The sequence below is a fragment of the Thermobia domestica genome, chromosome 8 (genome assembly GCF_964235325.1).
Source record: "Thermobia domestica chromosome 8, izTheDome1.hap1.1, whole genome shotgun sequence".
Taxonomy (NCBI): Eukaryota; Metazoa; Arthropoda; class Insecta; order Zygentoma; family Lepismatidae; genus Thermobia; species Thermobia domestica.
Window position 1 is genome coordinate 132,253,407 of NC_137461.1, and position 22,989 is coordinate 132,276,395.

At 32.7% G+C, this 22,989-nt stretch overlaps 1 protein-coding gene across 1 annotated transcript in view; it reads right to left on the minus strand.

Annotated features, from left to right (window-relative positions):
* Window positions 1-20,197, minus strand: part of LOC145692307 (putative glutamate receptor) — a 65,396-nt gene extending 45,199 nt beyond the window's left edge. Inside the window, exon 1 of the mRNA XM_081767604.1 lies at window positions 20,053-20,197. Coding sequence (XP_081623730.1) covers window positions 20,053-20,197 — 145 coding nt within the window. The remainder of the gene's footprint in view (window positions 1-20,052) is intronic.
* Between the last annotated feature and the right edge of the window lie 2,792 nt (window positions 20,198-22,989).

Here is a 22,989-nt window from a genome sequence, read left to right on the forward strand (position 1 = left end):
GAAATATGATTTTGTGAGATCAAAGTTGAATTTTGCAGGAAGAATACATTAATGTTTTTGAAATATTTTTGCAGAAATGAAGAATCGTTAGATGTTTACTTCATAAAACTTTCTTTCAGACAACATTTATTAAAATAAATTTTAAGGTTAAACAACGATGTAGGAATAAGTGGAGTATGTTTTTATGAATCGGAAAATTTTCCGTTCCAAAATTTTCTGGAAAATTTACATCACTAGTCACATGTCCCTTACAGACGGGCAACGAGCGGAGAGACCCTCAATCAAAGATGATCTTGCCATAGTTTAGGAAGTGGAGGCCGTTATCTTTGAAGACATAAGATCGACCATGGAAATAGTAATGGCAGAGACTGAACTAAGTTACGGAAGTGCGTAGAGGATTATTCATGCGGAACTGCACATGAATAAGGTGTCTGCACGATGGGTTCCTTGCTTGTTGACACCTCTTCAGAATCAAACTCGCTACGACTTTGTTACGACCCATGGTTAGGCTATGAACTTTTGCCGCATCCACCTTATTCGCCTAATCTTGCGCCACGTAACTTCTTCCATTTCTTGAGATAAAGAAACAACTTCGTGGTCGGCGATTTGACGGAAGAGAGGATGTAATTTTCGAAGTGGAACAGTGGTTTTCGAGCAAGTGGGACACTTCTACAAAGAGAGCTTGAAAAAGGAGAGGAAACGCTAAGGAAAATGTGTGACTGTAGAGAGAATACGTGGAGAAGAACCAATTTTGACCAATTACGGTGAGTATTGTATGTTTTTCTTTCATAATGATAATTGAAACCTTTTGATACTCCTCGTACATCATCCATCCATAGTAATAAATGTGATGCAGAAGAGGACCGCGAAGATTAAAAAGAAAACCAATATATCAGGGTACAATTTTAGGAAAGCTGACTTCTTAGGGCTGTACCTTGAATTCTCGTATATTGACTGGAACTGATTAAAGAACTATGAAATTGGCAACGGCCTAGTTGATAATCTCTATAATATATATATATATATATATATATATATATATATATATATATATATATATATATATATAATTTATAGTGTATTTGACAAGTGCGTGCCACTTAAAAACAACTCGAGAACAGCTTACCGTGGTTTTTTTACAAATGAAATTATAAAAAAATAAAAAGTAAAGCAATCTATCATAAAAATACAAATGTAATAATGGAGTTAATTATCTCAATAAATTCAATGAATTACGTAGAGAAATAAAGAAAAACATTAAGCTGGCATACAGAGCGTTCATACACGAGACTGAAAATAGCATTAATAACAATACTAATGAATTGTGGAACTTTATAAAAAAATAAGACTAAGCATCTTCCTTGGGGGAAATTGAATTATGAGGGACGCGAACTTTATCATATTAATGAAATAGGTAATGGTTTAGCACAGTATTTGTCGTCAGTATTTGTTCCAGATACAGGTCAGTAATATTCCTACAAACAATTTATTAAGTGATGTAAATAAAAAAAACTAAAGTCACTTAGCATCGAGGAAATCGCTCAATTAGAAGTTGAAATGACAATCAAAAAATTAAAGCCCAGAACGACCGTTGGCCCTGATAGAACACCTCCATATATTATAAAGAAGTGTATAGGGTGTCCCGACAAAACGTACCACTTGAATTTTCTCGACAAAACGTACCACTTTTGACGACCTGTCATAAATGACAACCTATCATGGATTAATTAAAGCATTTCTGATATTTATTCCACGACAAAACGTACCACTTATATAAATTACAACCTGTCATGGACTAATTAAAACATTTCGGATATTTAATCCGCGATAAAACGTACTACTTCAAGTTAAGAAACTACTTCCTCATGAACAGGTAAAAGAACGGCAGTATAAGGTTGAGAACAGACAGGTAATGTGTCGAGTTGTCAAAGTGCAGAAACTCATTGGTAAAAGGGGGCTCATCTACAGAGGAAATGTAGCAGCCTATAAACTGAAAGACACAGCTATAGATCATGAAAACTTTTTGGATATTATTCTTTCTTAAGCAAATTTGATCTTCCGCTTAAAAGTAATTTAGATAAGGTCACCGATAAGAGTCATATACGAGGAAGTAAGCAGGATAGTGGTCGCATAACTTTTACTAAACACGGTGAATTATGTTCTGAATGCTATCAGCACACTTATCAGAGAAGATATTTCGAAAGAAGTCTCTCAACCTTCAATATTTTCTGTTCTATTAGACACTACTCAAGATATAGTAGTTTCTGGCCAGTGCTCTGTTGTTTTACGGTATGTTGTTAAAATGGTTGTTAAACAAAGTATTGTTGTCATTGTAAAATGCATATCTACCACAGGCCAGTGTCTTTGCGGTTTACTGCTGGAAATTCTTCAGAATTTGAACCTTGATATTAAGAAGTGTATTTGAAATTCAACCGATGGCTCAAGTAACATGCAAGGACAATATTCGGATTTTTTCAATTCACCTATGATCAGTTACATGTGTGATTCAGTTGATTTTGAGTTTAACGGTCCTTTTAGCAGCGAGGCTATATGAGACGGGACATACTGATTTACGGGAAATCCGAAGCACATGAGCTCCCGCCGGGAATCGAACCCAGGTCTCCCACGACAAAGGCGCATACGCTAACCGCTTAACCACTAAGAAACTCAGTTACACGTGTGGTGTTACGCTCATATACTCAATCATGTCATATGTGATCTGACAAAAAAATGCATTGATTCCGTGTCATTGTTCTGCTGAATGACTGAGCGATATTTATGCGTGAGTCTTATCAGCGGATGTACATTTGGAAGATCAAATGTTAACAAAGGCGTCTTACAGTTATTGCGGAAACAAGATGGTAGAAAACACACTGTTTTTCAGAAAAAGTTTGGTCATTTTTTGAACCCAAAATGTGCTTTGTATATAGAGTTGATCATAACAATTAAGAAAATTGCTTCTACAGAAAATATCAAACCAAAAACTAGGTGTAAATCGAAAGGATATATAAAAGATCTTCTCAAGTTCAAAACAATTCGGACAGCAGAAATGTTCCTTAAGACATTTCAAGTGACGACCTCTCTGTCAAACTATCTCTGTGACAGAGGTTATAGAGGGTGCTGCTAGTGTAGTCCTATCGGATGGTGCAAACTACTCTGTTCCAACTGAAAGAGTAGAGAGATGATTTGAATCCGTTAAGAATGCAGCATTAAGCTTTGCAGAATGGGCCAATAACAAATTTAAAGACTTAGAACGTGGTTTGTTTTTTTTTCTATTAACCTGTCGACAATTCGCCTTCAGAGATGGACAAAGATTTTCCCTGTGACTATGAAAGTAGTAAAAAAGTGATCGATCTGGCTCAACATTAGCCAACCTAGCTCATAATAGGCCAACTCACAAGCCCCTGGGAAATTGACCACCGTGCACCGTGAGCCCACGGTCTTTTACGACCTTCATTTTAGGGGTGAATTTATTCCCTTTTATGAGCACTTTTAAGGGGGTGTATTCGTTCTCTTTTATGAGCCCATTTTAAGGGGTGAACTCGTTCCCTTTTACGAGCATATTTTCCAACCCCTATTTGAACATAGCAGAATATGAACATACAACAGAACAGATTCGTTCCCATTTATGAACACTCTTTCAGGGGTGAACTCGTTCTCTTTTATGAGCACATTTTAAGGGGTGAACTCGTTCCCTTTTTCAACCCCTATTTTAACATAGCAGAAATTACATAGCACAGCTAATAAAAGAACATGGTTTATTTCAGAAATTACACTGAGACTACGTAACACACAACATCCTCCATTTTAAGGGCGTGTACTCGTTTTCAACCCCTACGAACACATAACACTACGTAACACACAGCAGAACAGATAACAGATAAGAATATGAAACATAGAAGGGGTGTATTCGTTTTCCAACCCTTATTTTAACATAGCAGAAAGTACACTGAGACTATGAACAGATAATACATAAGAATACGTAACATAGCAAGGGTGATTCATTCCAACCCCTATGTATGTTAATTACGAACAGATAGAAGAGCACATAAAACTACAACCTCCATTTTAAGGGGTGTATTCATTCTCCAACCCTTACGAACACATAGCAGAAATTACGAACACACAGAAGATCAGATAATATATAAGACTACGTAACATTTCAAGGGTGAACTCGTTCCCTTTTCCAACCCCTATTTTAACATAGCACATCAGACAGAGACTACGAAACATAGCAGAGGTGAACACACAGCAGATACATAAGACTTGTTCCACCCTTATTTAGAGTACGGTATATTTTCCAACCCATGGTCTTTTACGACCTCCATTTTAGAGGGTGAACTTAAAAATTACATAAAACAAAGACAATAATGAGGTTGTATTCGTTCCATGGAAGATTAAACATAGTCCATTTAAAGGGTGGGCCTATTTTCCAAACATAAGACTACGGAGGGAGGGTGTACTCGTTCTCATTTTTCAACCATTATTTGAACATAACAGATAATACATTCGAACCCTATAGCAAAGATTCTTTTAAGGAGTGAACTTGTTTTAACCTATATTTGAACATAGCAGAGATTATTTTAAGAATGCGAAACTTCCGTGTTTTGTTATCAGTTACATAATAACTTCCGCCATATGTAGATAATTCTCATTACGTCATTCATCCGGATTTTAAAAAACATTGACCTAGTTTTCTCTTTAACAGACAATAACTTGTCATTCAACGATAGGAATCCCTGAACGTAATGTAATCAATCACAAAGGTATAAAAAAAGAGGGGAATTCCCGAGGATGACTCATACTATTGCGCAATATGACGTAATGCGGTCAGACAGGTATAAAAGACTGACCGACATGTTTTTTTGTAATCACTTCATGTTTACCGTGTGAAGCGTAAAGTTCAGATATTTTTTGTGTGTGTGTGCGTTTATATTATTAGTGTGGTTTATTAATAGTGTGGTTTTGTTTTCTTTTGTAAGTAAGACATTTTATAATAATAATATTATATTATAAAAACTCAGTTCAGAATTATTATAGTAACTTTGAAGAGTTAGTTTTTTTTAAAAAAAAATGGCAACAAAAAAGGTTAAATCAAATATTATCAATTCTGATACTCTATTTAATAATAATTTTAAAAAAATATTTTAAAATGTGATACTGATTTAAATGAGGATAGTGGATGTTTTTTAAAGAATAAAAGAAAAGACTGTTTAGATATATTAAAACAGGAACAAGATAATTCAGCATTTAAAGTAAATTTTTCTTTGGCTACAACTTTTGTAAAACCAGTAGATTTAGAAACATGTCGATTCTTTGTAAATAGTGGTAACGAAATTATTTTACCGAGTACAGATGTGAATTCTATAATAGAAAAACTATTTAATAAAATTTTATTTGAACAAGAAAATAGAGCAATTAAGAAATCAGGGTGGCCTTTATGTTCTGAACCAAACCATCACTTAGAAATTAAAATCAGTAAATATGATCCTCTTTCCGCTTCTTCTTTTATAAAATTACCTCAATGGATTTTATCCACAAAATGTGTTTTAAATATTCAAAATAATGATAATAGATGTTTTATGTACTGCATTCTAGCTGCGTTGCATCCCACAAAAGAACATCCACATCGTGTGAATAATTACATACAATATATTAATACTTTATTACCATTATTTGAAAAAACCAATATAAAGTTTCCCGTTGAAATAGAACACATAAGCAAATTTGAACATATGTATAATTCCGTATTTCCTAAGGAACAAATTTCCATTAATATATATGGCATTAACTATGATCATGAAACTATTTTCCCGTTACGTATAAGCGAAAACACAGCTGTAGGTAAACGTATAGATTTACTCTATTGTGAAGAAAATTGCAACAGTCATTATTGTCTTATAAAAAATCTCAATGCGTTATTGAAGAGTCATAAAGAGAAAACTTATGTAAAATTGCCTCAATGGATTTTATCCACAAAATGTGTTTTAAATATTGAAAATAACGATAATAGATGTTTTATGTACTGCATTCTAGCTGCGTTGCATCCCACAAAAGATAATCCATATCGTGTGAATAATTACATACAATATATTAATACTTTATTACCGTTATTTGAAAGAAACAATATAAAGTTTCCCGTTGAAATAGAACACATAAGCAAATTTGAACATATGTATAATTCCGTATTTCCTAAGGAACAAATTTCCATTAATATATATGGCATTAACTATGATCATGAAACTATTTTCCCGTTACGTATAAGCGAAAACACAGCTGTAGATAAACGTATAGATTTACTGTATTGTGAAGAAAATTGCAACAGTCATTATTGTCTTATAAAAAATCTCAATGCGTTATTGAAGAGTCATAAAGAGAAAACTCATGTAAAATTGCCTCAATGGATTTTATCCAAAAAGAATTGTGTTTTAAATATTGAAAATAACGATAATAGATGTTTTATGTACTGCATTCTAGCTGCGTTGCATCCCACAAAAGATAATCCATATCGTGTGAATAATTACATACAATATATTAATACTTTATTACCGTTATTTGAAAAAACAATATAAAGTTTCCCGTTGAAATAGAACACATAAGCAAATTTGAACATATGTATAATTCCGTATTTCCTAAGAAACAAATTTCCATTAATATATATGGCATTAACTATGATCATGAAACTATTTTCCCGTTACGTATAAGCGAAAACACAGCTGTAGGTAAACATATTGATTTATTATATTTAAACTCTCATTATTGTTTAATTACAAATTTAAATGGTTTAGTCAGACATCAGTTAGGTAGTCATCAAACATTTATTTGTAGACGATGTTTAATATCTTTTTATAACAAATCAAAATTAGATGAACATGACAAATTATGTAAAGAACACACTCCAACCAAAATTAACATGCCGAAGAAGGAGAAGTTTCAAAATTTCGAAAATTGAAATTGTTATTACAGAATGATGTAATAATAATTGCAGATATGGAAAGTTTATCAAAACCTATAAATAAACAAAGTGGATCTCATACAATACAAATTCACCAACATATACCATGCAGTTTTGGTTATATTGTATGTTGGAGTAACAACTATATGAAATCAGATTTAGTTATTTATCGGGGAGAAAATGTATCGATGAAGTTTATGTCTGCTATGGAGAATGAATTAAGAAAAATCATAAACATATTAGATCAAGAAAAACCATTAATACCATTAAATAGTTCTCAGTTACAGGAGTTTAACCTATGCACTGAATGCTCAGTTTGTGATAGTAAATATACGAGTAACAATAGAAAAGTTAAACATCATAACCATTTAACTGGTCAATTTATTGCCACGGTGTGCAACAAGTGTAATTTACAAATTAAACGTCAAAGTAATTTTATCCCTGTCTTCTTCCATAATTTGTCTGGGTATGATGCACATTTATTTGTGAAAGAATTAGGTTGCACCCCTGGAAATATTTTTGTAATTGCTGAAAGCACTGAGAAATACATAACATTCTCTAAGCACTTTAATTTTAATGGTAGACCTATCGAGTTACGTTTTGTAGACTTATTTAAATTCCTACCGTATAGTCTCGAAAATTTGGTGTCAAAATTAAAACCTGAGCAATTTGTCTATACAAAGCAATATTTTTCCGATGAAAAGTTTCCTTTAAATCTCCGTAAGGGTATTTATTTTTATGAATACATAACAAATTTAGATACATTTAAAGAAACTGAATTTCCTGGAAGAGAGGCGTTTAGTAGCAAATTGAATGGAACACAAATTTCCGAGACTGATTATCAATATGCAAAACTGATTTGGCGTGTGTTTAAATGTGAAAATTTAGGGGACTACCATGATCTATATTTAAAATGTGATGTACTTCTCACAGCAGATGTGTTGGAGAATTTTAGAAAGACATGTTTAAATGCTTTTTGTATTGATCCGATTAATTGTTTTACTGCACCTGGGTTGGCATGGCAAGCCATGTTATATAGAACAAAAATTGAACTTGAACTTTTATTAGATATCAATATGTATATGTTTGTAGAAAAATCGATTCGCGGAGGTATTACTCAAGCTGTGTTAAGATATGCCAAAGTTAATAATCCTTACGTACATGATTTTGATGCGGAAAAAGAAAAATCTTATTTACTGTATATTGACATGAACAATCTGTACGGACTATCAATGATTGACTATTTACCATACGGTGGTTTTCGGTGGGAGGATAAAATTGACAATTGGCAAGACAAACATAAAATTATCAATTGGCCCACGGATAGTGAATGGGGTTTTTTCTAGAAGTGGACTTAGAGTATCCACCTTATTTACACGAATACCATTCTGGTTTTCCGTGTGCTCCAACTAATGAAGTTCCACCGAATGGTAAATATTCAAAATTACTATTGACACTTAAATCGAAATCGAATTATATCTTGCATTATAGAGTATTACAATTTTATCTAAAACAAGGTTTAATATTGGTAAAAGTACATAAAATATGGTTTCGTCAATCTAAATGGCTTGCATCTTATATTCAAGAAAATACTCAACGCCGTGCACATGCTACAATTGAATTTCAAAAAGATTTCTATAAGTTATTAAATAATTCTGTATACGGAAAGACAATGGAGAATGTACGAAAACGAATTGATATAAAATTAATTAACAATGAAAAAAAGTGTAAAAAATTAGTAGCGCAAAATCAGTTTCAAAATTGGGTAAAATTGGCTGATAATTTGGCATTGTTTCATATGGTAAAAAAATCGGTAACCCTTAATAAACCAATTTACGTAGGAGCGACAGTTTTAGAATTATCAAAATTAGCTATATATAACTTCCATTATAATATAATGAAACCGCGATATGGAGATAAAATTAGAATTGCATATATGGATACTGACTCTTTCATATACCAAATTAAAACTAACAATATTTATAACGATATAAAAGATATGATTGAGTATTTTGACACCTCAAATTATCCTGAAAATAATTCTTTATATAGCACACAAAATAAACACGTTTTGGGTAAAATGAAAGACGAATTAGGTGGAGTTCCTATGATTGAATATGTTGGGTTACGAGCAAAAAATTATGCAATAAAAACTGGTGAAAATAAAGAATTGAAAAAATGTAAAGGGATCAAGAAAAATATAGTTAAAGAACAAATTACGTTTGACGATTATAAATCATGTATATTTAAAAACGAAACGATCTATAAAACACAATTTGAAATTAAAAGTAAATACCACAATTTAACAACAAATCAGGTAAGAAAATTAGCGTTAGATCCGTATGATGACAAAAGAAAAATTTTAAATTGTAATATACACACTGTTCCTTGGGGGTATTATAATAAAGATGTAAAATGTACGATTTGTATATTGTAAATACGATATAATTTTTTGGATATATTAGTATTAAAAAATATGTCACAATCAGTTCGAGAACAAATAGTTGCAGAATTACATAAAAGTGCAAGACGAAACTATCCTCGAATACCCGTTATAACGAAAGGGATTCATGATTTATGGCAAGCTGATTTAGTTGAAATGAATAGTGGAAAATTGAAAGGTCTAGCAAAAATTAATCGAAATTACAAATATTTATTAACTGTGATAGATACATTCTCTAAATATGCTTGGGCTATTCCTGTGAAAAATAAAACTGGTAAAGAAATTACACAAGCATTTATAACAGTACTGAGAAAAGCAAACAAAAACCCTAAATTTTTACAAACTGACAGGGGTCGAGAATTTTATAACTCAGAGTTTCAGAAGGCGATGAACCAAAATAACATTAAACATTATTCCACGTACAGTGATGTGAAAGCAAGTATTATTGAAAGATTTAATAGATCATTACGTAATTTAATGTGGAGAAAATTTACACTGCAGGGAAATTATAAATGGATTGGCATTCTGCCGGAATTACTACATAAATATAATAATACTCTTCATTCCACTATTAAAATGAAACCTATCGACGCTATTAAAAAAGAAAATGAAAAACATCTATTGACAAACATCTATTGCAAAAAGTTTTCTGTGATAAAAAGAAAAAGTAAATTTAAGATAGGTGAATATGTAAGAATTAGTAAACTTAAGCGTTCTGGTTTTGATAGAGGTTTTACACGCAATTGGAGTACAGAAATTTTTCGAATTGTTAAAGTTTTCTTCACTAATCCTCCAACATATCACTTAGTAGACTCAAATAATAAACCTATTGAAGGAAGATTTTACAGACACGAATTACAATTAACGAAATTTCCAAAAACATATTTAATTGAAAAAGTTTTGCGAAAGAAAAATAATAAGGCCTATGTGAAATGGTTAGGTCTGCCAAAAAGTGAAAATTCTTGGATTGATTTAAAACATACTATATTGTAAAAAAAGAGAAGTCAAGAATTTATAGGTGAAAAATTACATCATTATCAAACGATATCTAATCTTGATGATGAAATGAAAGAAAGGTAGGTAGTAGCAATATATCTGTAATAGAGATGGAATGGAAAATTTCTTTTACATGTATGGTAGCAGGTCCTACAGGTTGTGAAAAATCATATTTTGTTAAAACATTTCTTGACCATTATAGTAAGTTATTTAAAAATATTGTTTGGAGTTATGGTGAATGGCAACCGTTGTATGATACTCTTTCAAACTTTACGTTTAAAGAAGGTTTACCTCAAAATAATGAATTTCAAGCACATGAGGGTCCACATCTTGTCATTATAGATGATTTAATGCGTGAGTGTGACCATCGGATTGTAGATATATTTACTAAGGGTAGCCATCATAGAAATATAAGTGTAATATTTATCACACAGAATATTTTTCATCAAAAAAAAGGAATGCGGGATATTTCGTTAAATTGTCATTATATTGTTTGTTTTAAAAATCCTAGAGACCAAGCTCAAATTAATTATCTCGCACGATAATTGTATCCAGGTAATACAAAATTTATTCAAGAAGCATATCAAGATGCAACTCGAATTGCACATGGTTATTTACTCTTTGATTTAAAACAAAATACTCCTGATGAGCAGCGAGTTCGAACAAATATCTTTCCAACAGATTCTTTTAATTATGTTTATGTACCTGTAAAAAAATAATAATTGTAATATGGTTTATATTCTAACAATTATTTGTGCTTTAATAGCCGTAAAAAAATGATTAGTAAGGAAAATGCACATTTGTTAAAACTTTTAGCAAAGTCAAAACCGAAAGCACGTAAGACAATTTTACAAAATGCAGATCCTGATTTAATTCGCTCTATTTGTGAATGTTCCTATAACGTATTACAGGGAAATGTTCCATTAAATAAAACAGAGATAAATAAGCTAAAAAATATATAAAGGAACTGAGATATTTGGTGAAAAAAGGTCCGTCATTAAAACAAAAGAAAAAATGAATAATTATACAAAAAGGTGATTTTCTTACTGCTTTGCTTGCACCTATTATTGGAGGTATACTATCTAGTTTAATTAAATAATTATGCAAAACGCACAAAAACTTATTTTAATCGCACCAGAAAAATTACATCATTATCAAACGATATCTAATCTTGATGATGAAATGAAAGAAATTTTAAATAATAAAAGTTTAAATGCAGAAGAAAAATGGACAAAATATAGAGAAGTCTTACAAAAATATTTAAATATAATTCAAAAACCGGCAGCAGTTACAACAACAGCAACAACTACTACGGAGGAAGAAGAACAAGAGGACGAGGAGGAGGAGGAGGATGATGATGATGAAATAATATCTACTCTCCCTGAAATTTGTATACGTAAAGCAAGACCTTTATTACGTAAATTGAAACAAAATCCAAATATTCAATGGGACGATAATGGAAATGTGAATATTAATAATAAATTAATTCCAGGTGCAAATATAGTGGATTTGATATCCGATTTTGTTAGATGTCGTAAGAAAAATATTTCAGTTGCCGGCTGGAAACCTTTTGCTACATTATTAGCAAAAGCCAATATACCTTTAGAGTACATTGGTAATCCTCAACGAATAGATTATATTAGAAAACTAACAGAAGACGAAGAAGACGAAGAGGATGGTCCTCCACCCCGTAAACGCAAATGGTGTACTTATAAGCAATAATAATAATATTCTATTGTAATCTATTGTTATTTTTAAGTATATAGAAAGAAAGATGAATGAACCATACCTCAATTATTACATACATCAAGCAGGAGGTAATTATAACGTGTATAGAGGTACAGCATATCAAGAAGGTTATGGCATTGGTAGTTTTCTAGGAGGTTTATTTCGTACTGTATTTCCTTTATTAAAACAAGGTGCAAAAACTGTTGGTAAAGAATTGATACGTACAAGAATTAATGTAGCAGGAGATGTACTAGATAATAATAGACCTATTGAAGAGTCTTTGCATGATCGATGGCAAGAAGCTAAAACAAATTTAAAAAATAAAGCTCAAAATAAATTAAATCAGGTGTTGGAAGGATCTGGAAGAAGAAAAAGAAAGAAAGTTCATTTTAGTGGTGCTGGTGTGAAACGGATAAAAAGATCCAAAGATATCTTTGATTGATTGATTAATTATGGAGCAAAGTGATAGTTTTTATCTCACACTTCCTAGCAATAGTTCTATGGAATATTTTCCTCAAAATACTCTTGCTTGTTATACTACTAAATTATATCAACCTATTGTACTGGAGAAGGGAGTGTGGGAAACAGCTGTTGTTGAAGTGCATTATACAAGTTCATTTCAGAATGTTTCCAAATATACAAATAATATTTATTATCGTCTCACGAATACAAAAAACTGGAAAATAACTCAAATCTTACCAGGCCACTATTATCATGTTGATGATATTCTATCTCAAATTAATCATAAAAGTGATATATTAAATTTACAATTAAAAGTCAAAGCATCAGTGAAACGAATTGAGGTTAATAGACTAATAAAAGATCAAGAGAAGCATATAGAACTACGCCTATCTCCTGAACTAGCCAGAATACATGGTTTTGATCATATACAGCAGGAAGATATTGCAGTTGTGCATCATGCTCGTTATCCACCTGATTTACAAAAAGCGCTACCTACACTTATGTATATTTACAGTGATATTGTAGAACCACAAATGGTGGGTGACACCGTAGCTCCATTGTTACGTATTATAAATACAAATATTACAGATCATGGTATTAATAATGTACATATTTTTGATAATCCTCATTATGTCACCGTGCAACGTAAACAATTTGATCAAATTATTATTGATTTAAGAGATAGTACAGGTAATCCACTTCCTTTTCAATATGGCAGTGTATGTGTAAAATTACATTTTCGTAGACGTAATATGGTATTATAAATTTTACCATGTGTGAATATTAATAGTAAGAAAAGAGGAGAAAAATGCAGTGTGAGTGTATGAAATCAGAATTAGATTTATTTGCTGGTTTACCCACTCAAACCAGTATAATAGGTAATAAAATAGTTCCATATAAACCTGTGGCTTCAATAGCTGATAATGCACCAATAGAATTTGTAGTCCCCGGTCATGGGGATGACTATATTGACTTACCGCACACAATGTTATATGTTAAAGGTAAAATTACTAAATCAGATGGTTCTAATTTAACTTCTGCCGATAAGAAAATCGGCCCTGTAAATGATTTTCTCAATGCAATGTTCAGTGAAGTGCAATTATATTTAAATAATCAAATTATTTCCTACTCTTCACATACATATCCATATCGATCGTATATTGAAAAACTACTAAATTATAATGCTGAAGCTAAAACAACGCATCTTCAAACATCAATGTGGTTTAAAGATACTGCAGGGCATATGGACAGTGTGACCGATGCTAATGTAGGATTTAAACAACGTTTTCTTCTCACTACTTTAAGTCAGTCATTTGAATTATTGGGTTATATTCATGCTGATATTTTCAATCAGGAGAAATTTTTACTGAATGGAGTACAACTGCGCATTAAACTAATTCCAGCTAAACCTACATTTTGTCTAATGGGTGACGCAGATGCTGATGGAAAAGTTGTAATTACAGATGCAACATTGCTTGTGAAAAAGGTTGATGTATCACCAGCAGTTAAAATAGCACAAAATAAAGTATTACAAAATCCTAAATTTAGAATAAAATATCCTATAACAAAAGTGCAGGTGAAGACAGAAACTCTGCCACAAGGAATTATGGATAGTACACTTCCAGATCTGTTTTCAGGCATAGTGCCTAAACGTATTATTATTGGTTTTGTTAGTAATACTGCTTTTAATGGTACTTATCAAACAAATCCATTCAATTTTCAACATTTTAGTATGTCATTTTTTACATTGTATGTTGATGGAAATCCAATGCCCTTCAAACCTTTACAACCAGATTTTGATAATAAGCTATATGTACAAGCATATTCTACGTTATTTACAGGTTCAGGTATTTATTATTCTAATCAAGGTAATAATATTTCACTCGCTGAATATCCTAATGGTTATACTCTACTGGTGTTTGATTTAACTCCTGATTCTAGCGCAAGTGCTGCATTTCATACTAGTCCGCAACGGCAAGGAAGTGTACGTTTAGAGGTTCATTTTAAAGAAGCACTGCCATCTCCTGTAACAACAATTATTTATGGTGAATTCTCTTCAGAATTAGAAATTGATTTCCAGAGAAAAGTATATATTAATTAAAGATGTTAAATACAATTGAGCTTTATGAAGCATTACAACAAAATTTGCCTAAAGATCATTTTATTGGTGTATATGCTGCTGATGAGTTACCTTTGTTTATTCATACATTTCCAGCCGCCATAATTATAAACACTGATTCTAGTGATAAGCCTGGTGAACATTGGGTTGCTGTTTATATATCTAATATGTGTGTGGGAGAGTATTTCGATAGCTATGGTATACCTCCCTATATACAACATCATATAAGGTTTTTAAAACGAAACTGTCTGTATTATACATGGAATAATAGACGTATTCAAGGTGATTTATCTCAATTTTGTGGACATTACTGTTTCCTATATTTAGCATGTCGTGCATCTGGTTATTCGATGCAGGATTTTTTAAACAAATTCTCACTCACTACTATTGATGCTAATGATATTATGCTTTATTCATTTATGAGAGTATGATGATGTTATTTTTTTTAAACTCCGCCATTGCCGGTCCCAAGCCCTGGATGAGAAAGGAGGAGGGTTGGGGGTGTTGCTACCCCCGTAAAAGAAAATAACGTTGGGTTGGAAACGAGTACACTTCTATTCTCTGCTATGTTCAAATAAGGGTTGGAAAACGAATACACCCCTTCTATGTTTCATATTCTTATCTGTTATCTGTTCTGCTGTGTGTTACGTAGAGTTATGTGTTCGTAGGGGTTGAAAACGAGTACACCCCCTTAAAATGGAGGATGTTGTGTGTTACGTAGTCTCAGTGTAATTTCTGAAATAAACCATGTTCTTTTATTAGCTGTGCTATGTAATTTCTGCTATGTTAAAATAGGGGTTGAAAAAGGGAACGAGTTCACCCCTTAAAATGTGCTCATAAAAGAGAACGAGTTCACCCCTGAAAGAGTGTTCATAAATGGGAACGAATCTGTTCTGTTGTATGTTCATATTCTGCTATGTTCAAATAGGGGTTGGAAAATATGCTCGTAAAAGGGAACGAGTTCACCCCTTAAAATGGGCTCATAAAAGAGAACGAATACACCCCCTTAAAAGTGCTCATAAAAGGGAATAAATTCACCCCTAAAATGAAGGTCGTAAAAGACCGTGGGCTCACGGTGCACGGTGGTCAATTTCCCAGGGGCTTGTGAGTTGGCCTATTATGAGCTAGGTTGGCTAATGTTGAGCCAGATCGATCACTTTTTTACTACTTATGAAGATGAAGCTGCTTCTATCCAATGACCAGGTACTGCATCGAAGTATTCAACACAATATTGGACATGGTAGTTTTGAGTATTTCTTCAAGATTCAAGAGGCAATGTACTTTATGGATTATTTGGACCCTAGCCACTTCAACCAAGTAACAGAACTTCCAGACGTGCCTTTCGATAAACTTTAATATTTTCTGAAAAACTTCAGTTAATAAGTTTCCAAGGATACTATAAATGTATTCTCTTAGATTTTTGAAGGACGTGGATATCCTTGAAAGTCAGGCTTGATGACGAGCACAACCGAGGAAAAATGACTGTGCTGATGATGCAAGTGAGTCAGAATTAGGAGAAAATACATTTGTTTACAAGGAAAGCGAATGCAAAATGTGTTGCAAAACTGTCCAATGTGCTGCTTTTTAATTTTGCAGAATTGTAATTTGTGGCAGTAATACTTATCCAGGTTTCCAGCATACATATTTTTATTGACTTTGATCATAACTCAGGTAACATGTGAAAGAAATTTTTCAAAATTGAAATAAACTGAAGTACATTAAAAATAGGCTAACGAGTACCATGTCTCAGGAACATTTGAAAACATTTTGTTGATGTCTATTGAAAAAGATTTATTAAAAAATATTTCGAATGCAAAAGTGATAGATACAGTAGCATCAAAAACTAGTACACTAAAACATCTGCTAAATTTGTAATATAGTATACGTTCTCCTTGAACTTCATATAATATTTTGAACAATTCAAAATAATATACTGATGAAAGAATATCAGGTTTTAATTGCCAATTGTTAATACTATTGACTTACTGTAGAAAGAAAACTGTGCAATTGATTTTTGACATTGAGATGCTGGTGGCCCTTGCGGGAGAAAGCGCCCGCGCCCCTCTAATAATGCCTATCCGTCTCTGGTCCAAAGCCTGGATAAAGTGTGATGGAAATCAGCAAATTTTCAAATATTGCTTATGCAAGATTCTTGCTGGTCTTGGTCTGGCGAGAATCTTGTAGGTATGGTCTTGGTGTTGCGAGAATCTTGCAGGCATGGTCTTAGTCTTAGTCTTAGCTTTAGCCTTAGTCTTGGTCTTGCATCGGTACTTTTCTCACCACCAATCTGTTCAACTTTTAACCTTATTTTGGCCGATATATATATATACTTATATACCGTTCTATCAAGTGGTACGTTTTGTCGCCTGACATTATTTGATGGCTGATTGGAAGACTCTTCGCAAGTAGCCCTCCAGGCAGGTGGTACGTTTTGTCGCTTGTCATTATTTAAAGTGTTTTTAGAAAACCCTTCACAAGCAGCCCTCAGGGTAAGTGGTACGTTTTTTCGGTGGTACGTTTTGTCGCTAGTACGTTTTGTCGCGTATTCGTGTATAGATGCATTTACATATCCGCTATGGATTGCATTCAACTTCACTTTGAAAACAGTTTTTTTTTTCAGATAAATGGAAATCATCTATAGTATGCCCAATACCAAAGACCAATAATAAACATGAAATAAATTACTACCGACATATGTCAATTTTACCTACTTTCGCAAAGATATTTGGACAAATCCTATACCGACGGATAATTGACCACATGCAACCCGTAATCTCACCATTTCATGGCATTATTCCACACAAATCAACAACAATAAACCTTGCATTTACCACAGACTTTATAGCAAATTCGTTAGATGTAGGATGTCAGGTTGATGTAATATATAGATTTTGAAAAGGCATTTGACAGAGTCAATTACAAAGTATTATTGCATAATCTAGATGAATATAATTTTTCTTTTCCCTTGATCAAGCTCTATCCATCATATTTAAATAATCGTAAACAAACTGTTATCTGCAAAGAGTATAAATCATCAGATTATATTGCATATTCTGGAATTCCCCAGGGCTCTAATCTAGGTCCATTATTGTTCCTTTTATTCATTAACAATCTCCCTGATCATATATTACTAAGTGACAAATTGCTTCTTGCGGATGACCTCAAATATAGGTTAGGATAAAGACCACCCATGACTGTCTCAGTTTACAACATGACATGAAAAATATTGCTAATTGGTGTTCTCTTAACAAACTTAATGTAACCATAAACAAATGTAACATTTCGTCGTTTACCAGAAACAAAAATCAAATAAAGTTTAATTATTCAATCAATCAGACCTTACTAAATAAATTAAATTCAGTCACAGATCTTGGACTTACATTTGATACGAAACTGACATTTAATAACCATATAGCGAACATAGTTAATGAATCTATCGAAACGTTAGGGTTCATAATTAGAACTGAAAAGGAATTTAACGATATTACCACAGAAACAAAAATGTATTATTCCTATGTCCGATCAAAACTGGAATACACTGCTGTGATCTGGAAATCATCATAATAGCAATACCGACACCAACTGGAAATGGTCCAATCTAAATTTACCAAATACTTGCCGTACAAGAGAACTGGAATCTATCCATATTATGAAAATTATATAACATTAATAGGCAACTTCTGTACCCATACACTTGAACAAAGGTGAAACGTGATAGATCTGTTTTTTCTCTATAAAATAGTATAAAACGGGTTTGATTGTATGGATCTCATATCAATACTAAATTTTCATGTCCTGATACTTAAAACTCGTGCTGAAAACTCTGGCTTGTTCTATCGCAGAAAACCAAAAAATTATTGAAATCACCAATCTGGAGAATATGCTCTTCTTATAACAAAGTATGTATCGAACACAAAGGAATTGACATACGTAATATGAACTATATGTTTAAGAAAATCTTTTAAATTTATTATGTGATACACCAACACTATAATTGGGCTTATGCCTGTTGTGTTGATGACAAATAAATCAATAAATAAAATAAATAATTAAGGTTCCTCTTATTTAGCATTCAACTTTAAATTCTGTATATATGAAGTTTTTAGACAGAATAATGAGATAAAATTGTTTGAGAGTTTGGTATATGGAAAAGTGACGAAACTGTATTATAACTCTGCTTTACCTATTATTTGATGGTGTCGATGGTTAGATACCTGAAAAAGGAGGGAAAGGTAAGTAACGGAGTAAAGCAATATGAGGATATCCCAGCTGCTGTTCGTAGAGCCCGCGAGAAAAGACGAGAAAATTCCAAGCAGAGTCGGGAAAGAAGAGGTGATCTATAAAAGAATGACGTCATTCAGAAGAAGGAATTTTAGGTATTGGCAAAGAATTTAAAGTGACCGCCGAGGAATCAATTTAATATTTTTAATCTAGTAGAAATGAAATTCGCCATAAGTGCCTTGAATGTTAAATATTCGCTTATGAGAATAGCTCAAGCAATTAGTGGTTGCATTAACGCAGAAGTGAACTTTTTTTTTTGTTTTATTTGCTGAATTGACAACGTCCATTTCTCAAGAAGGCCGCATATGATAGTTATCAATAGACATAATTTGTGTGGTATTTTCCGGTTATTACTTACAATAATAATGTAAATGAGACTGTATGAAACTACATTAGATATATAACTCTGTATTATTTTATATATGTAACTTCAGAATTACAGTATATTTCTGGTATATTTCCTGTTTCATTGTATTCTTCTACTTCTTCTTCTTCTTCTTCTTCTTTTTTTTTACAGCAGGCCTATAAAACCATCCTTAATGACACTGAAGGCCGCAGGTGAGATCCTTCATGGCTAAGTGATTAGCGTAGGCACTTTCGACGTGGGAGACCCGGGTTCGATCCCCAGCGGGAACTCATGTGGTTCGGATCCCACGTTAAACTGTAGGTCCACGTCTCATAAGCCTCGGTGCTGAACGGCACGCTAAACTGAAATGAAATGAAATGAAATCAACTGAAGGTTGCAGGTTCCCTACCCTCCACTAACGTACGAATGGAATAAACATCTCATAGAAAAGTGTTGACTACTACGATTCCTTGAGTAACATTAATACTTCTCTATGATGTTAATAATAATAATAATAATAATAATAATAATAATAATAATAATAATAATAATAATAATAATAATAATAATAATAATAATAATAATAATAATAATACATACTACTATTTCATTATCACATGAGAACATCTTCAATGCTTCTAATAGTATAAATTAATATTCTAATTTTTTCATTATCTCGAAGTAAACGTGGAAGCGTTGTGTCTCAATGGTAGGGCACTTACCTCTGACACGAAGGGTTTCTGGTTCAATTTTAGGCCATGTGAGTTTGTAGTGGATAACATCGTATCCCTGGATTTTCTCAGGATTCTCCCGCTTTCTTTCAAATTCCCATCCCTTAAATGCATTTCCTAAGTCATTTACTTTCATTAATCCTTCGACTCCTTTAGCATAGGGTTTTACGTAAAAAGATTTCTTTTTCTTTTTCTTGCGATTTGGTTGAATTGAATTGATTTTGAGTTTAATGTCCTTTTCAGCAGCGAGGCTATATGAGACGTGGACCTACTGATTAACGTGTAATCCGAACCACGTGATCTCCAGCCGGGAATCGAACTCGGGTCTCCCACGCCAAAGGCGCGTACGCTAACGGCTTAGCCACGGAGGAGCTCTTGTGATTTGATATTCTACTGTCTTGGTAATCCCTAAAAAAATGTGAACAATGAACAGAAGTAAACGAAATGTTAAATAAATTGGATTTGTAAAAAATAAATTATTTATAAATTGTTAAATTCTCTTCCAAAATTTCAAGAACACACTCAAGTTATTGTATAATCTTACATAAATGTTCAATGTATGTTACTAACGAACGTAACGTTCCATATATGTGGAAACCATGTAGAAAACAGTCAGTTCGCTGTATTCAATAGTTTAGTAGTTGACCTTAGTACAAAACTGAACAAAAAAAGGGAATCTTTCAGTTTAAGCTCCCATGAATACACCCCTTAGGCCAGCGTTTCCCAACCGGTGTGCCGCGAATGGGCCACTGGTGTGCCGCGAGGAAATGAAAACCAAATTATTTATTAATTATATAGCAACCAAATCACAAGACAGAAAAAATGTGTATTTGTATATCACACCTCTACAATGGAAAAAAAATACTGTAATTGTAATATATTATTGTATATACATACATTACTACTACACAGATTGTATTTCGAAAACAGAATTTTATTAATATTTAAAAATTGTGATGTATATTAACCATGTTAATAAATTATAAGTTTGACCCTGTGTTACTTGTCTGTGCATTTTTAATGTTCAAAAAAGTATTTATTATCATTGTTATGACCATTATTGCTTCTTTTTTTGTTACAGGTTATTTCGTAACTTGAAATTTTAAAATCTCATTCTACCCTTTCGACAAAGCAAACACTCATACAAATTACCTCCATCTGTTTTAAAAGTACAAGAGATTTGTTTGTTCGTTTGTTATTTAGTGATCTTCCTTAGTGAAAGGTTGAATACAGTCTTCAAAAAGAAAGTGTATTTTTAAAAGCTTGAGTCCTATATTTCATTAAAATTGTTTTCTATTTTTGAATTGGAATGAAAAATAAGTATAATAATTTACGATGGGGGAAAAACCAGTGATCGAGCTTTTTTTCTCTGTGAGAAGGAGGTCAGTAATCACAGAAAAAAATTACGACGGTATTTTCTATTTACTACTATTACTAATAATAATAATATTTATGAGTGCGCCGCGAGAATTCAAGTTACACCCATAGTGTGCCGCAAGTTGAAAAAGGTTGGGAAACGCTGCGTTAGGCTAAGGGAGACGGATGATTAAATGAATGATGAGGAAGAATTGATGGAGTAAGAATGTGGGAGGAAACAGGATTACCCGAGAAAACACACGAACACAATATTGTACATTACTTAGCATAATCGAACCAGGGACCCCACACACCAGAGGTAAGCGCTCTAAAAGTGAGCGCCGTGCTCCCGGTACAAAACTAAACACAATCTCTCCTGTGTCTAAATGACACTATTAGTGATGTAAAGAGAGTGATTTGCGCACAGCATGACACAATATATTCTCTAAGGCAGCGTTTCCCAACCGGTGTGCGTGAATGGGCCGCTGGTGTGCCGCAAGTAAATCGAAACAAAATTATTAATTCTGTAGCAATTACATTGCAGGAAAAAAATGTATATTTCTATTTCATATTACTATGAACCTCTAATATGAATCTACAATTTTAAGTTTCATACCGCGTTACTTTTCTGTACATTTTTAATATTGAAAAAGGTATTTGTTATGATTGTTATGACGTTATGACCATTACTGCTTCTTTATTGTTGCAGACTATTTCGTAAATTCAAATTTTAAAATATTCAATCCTTTCGACAAAACCGACATGCATACGAATTACCTACATTTGTGTTTTAAAAGTAAAAGATATTTGTTTGTTCATTCGTTATTTAGTGATCTTTCTTGTTAGTGACAGTTTGGATGCAATTTTCGAAAAAAGAAAGTGTATTTTTAAAAACCTAAGTCCAATAGGCCTATTTCACTGCAATTGTTTTCTATGTTTAAATTAGAATAAAAAATAAGCATAATGATTTACCATGGTGGAAAACCAGTGATCGAGCTTTCTTCTCTGTGCAGTAATCACAGTAAAAGATACGGTGGTATTTTATATTTAAATATAATAAAATCTATGAGTGTGCCGTGAGAATTTAAGTTACACCCATAGTGTGCCGCAAGTCGAAAAAAATGGGAAACGCTGCTCTAAGGCAATGGCGGATCCACGTGGGTTGATCCCTCCTCTAAGGCTAATTTTTTTCTTCTACACTTACCTAGTATTTTATACACCCTTGCATTTTTAGCTTACGGTGGAACCGTACGGGAGTTTATAGTTTCACTCCAGGTGTATGTATAGAGTCATTGGGGGTGAAGTGGGTACTCCTAAGGTTATGAAGATCTGGCAACATCGTAATGACATGAAAGCTAGTACTGTCAGCGCTGCAGTCACTCAAGAGATACCTACTGCTTGAGTTGCGAAAACAACGCGCAAAAAACGTGTCAGAACCTATGTATTTGTTTCAAGCTAATTAAAACATTCACAGATTTTTTGTTTTTATAAGTTTTAAGCTGTATATCGTGCTTATCACACAGCTTTGGATTGCAGATTGTACTATATCGTAAAGCAAGGTTTCGTTGTGCA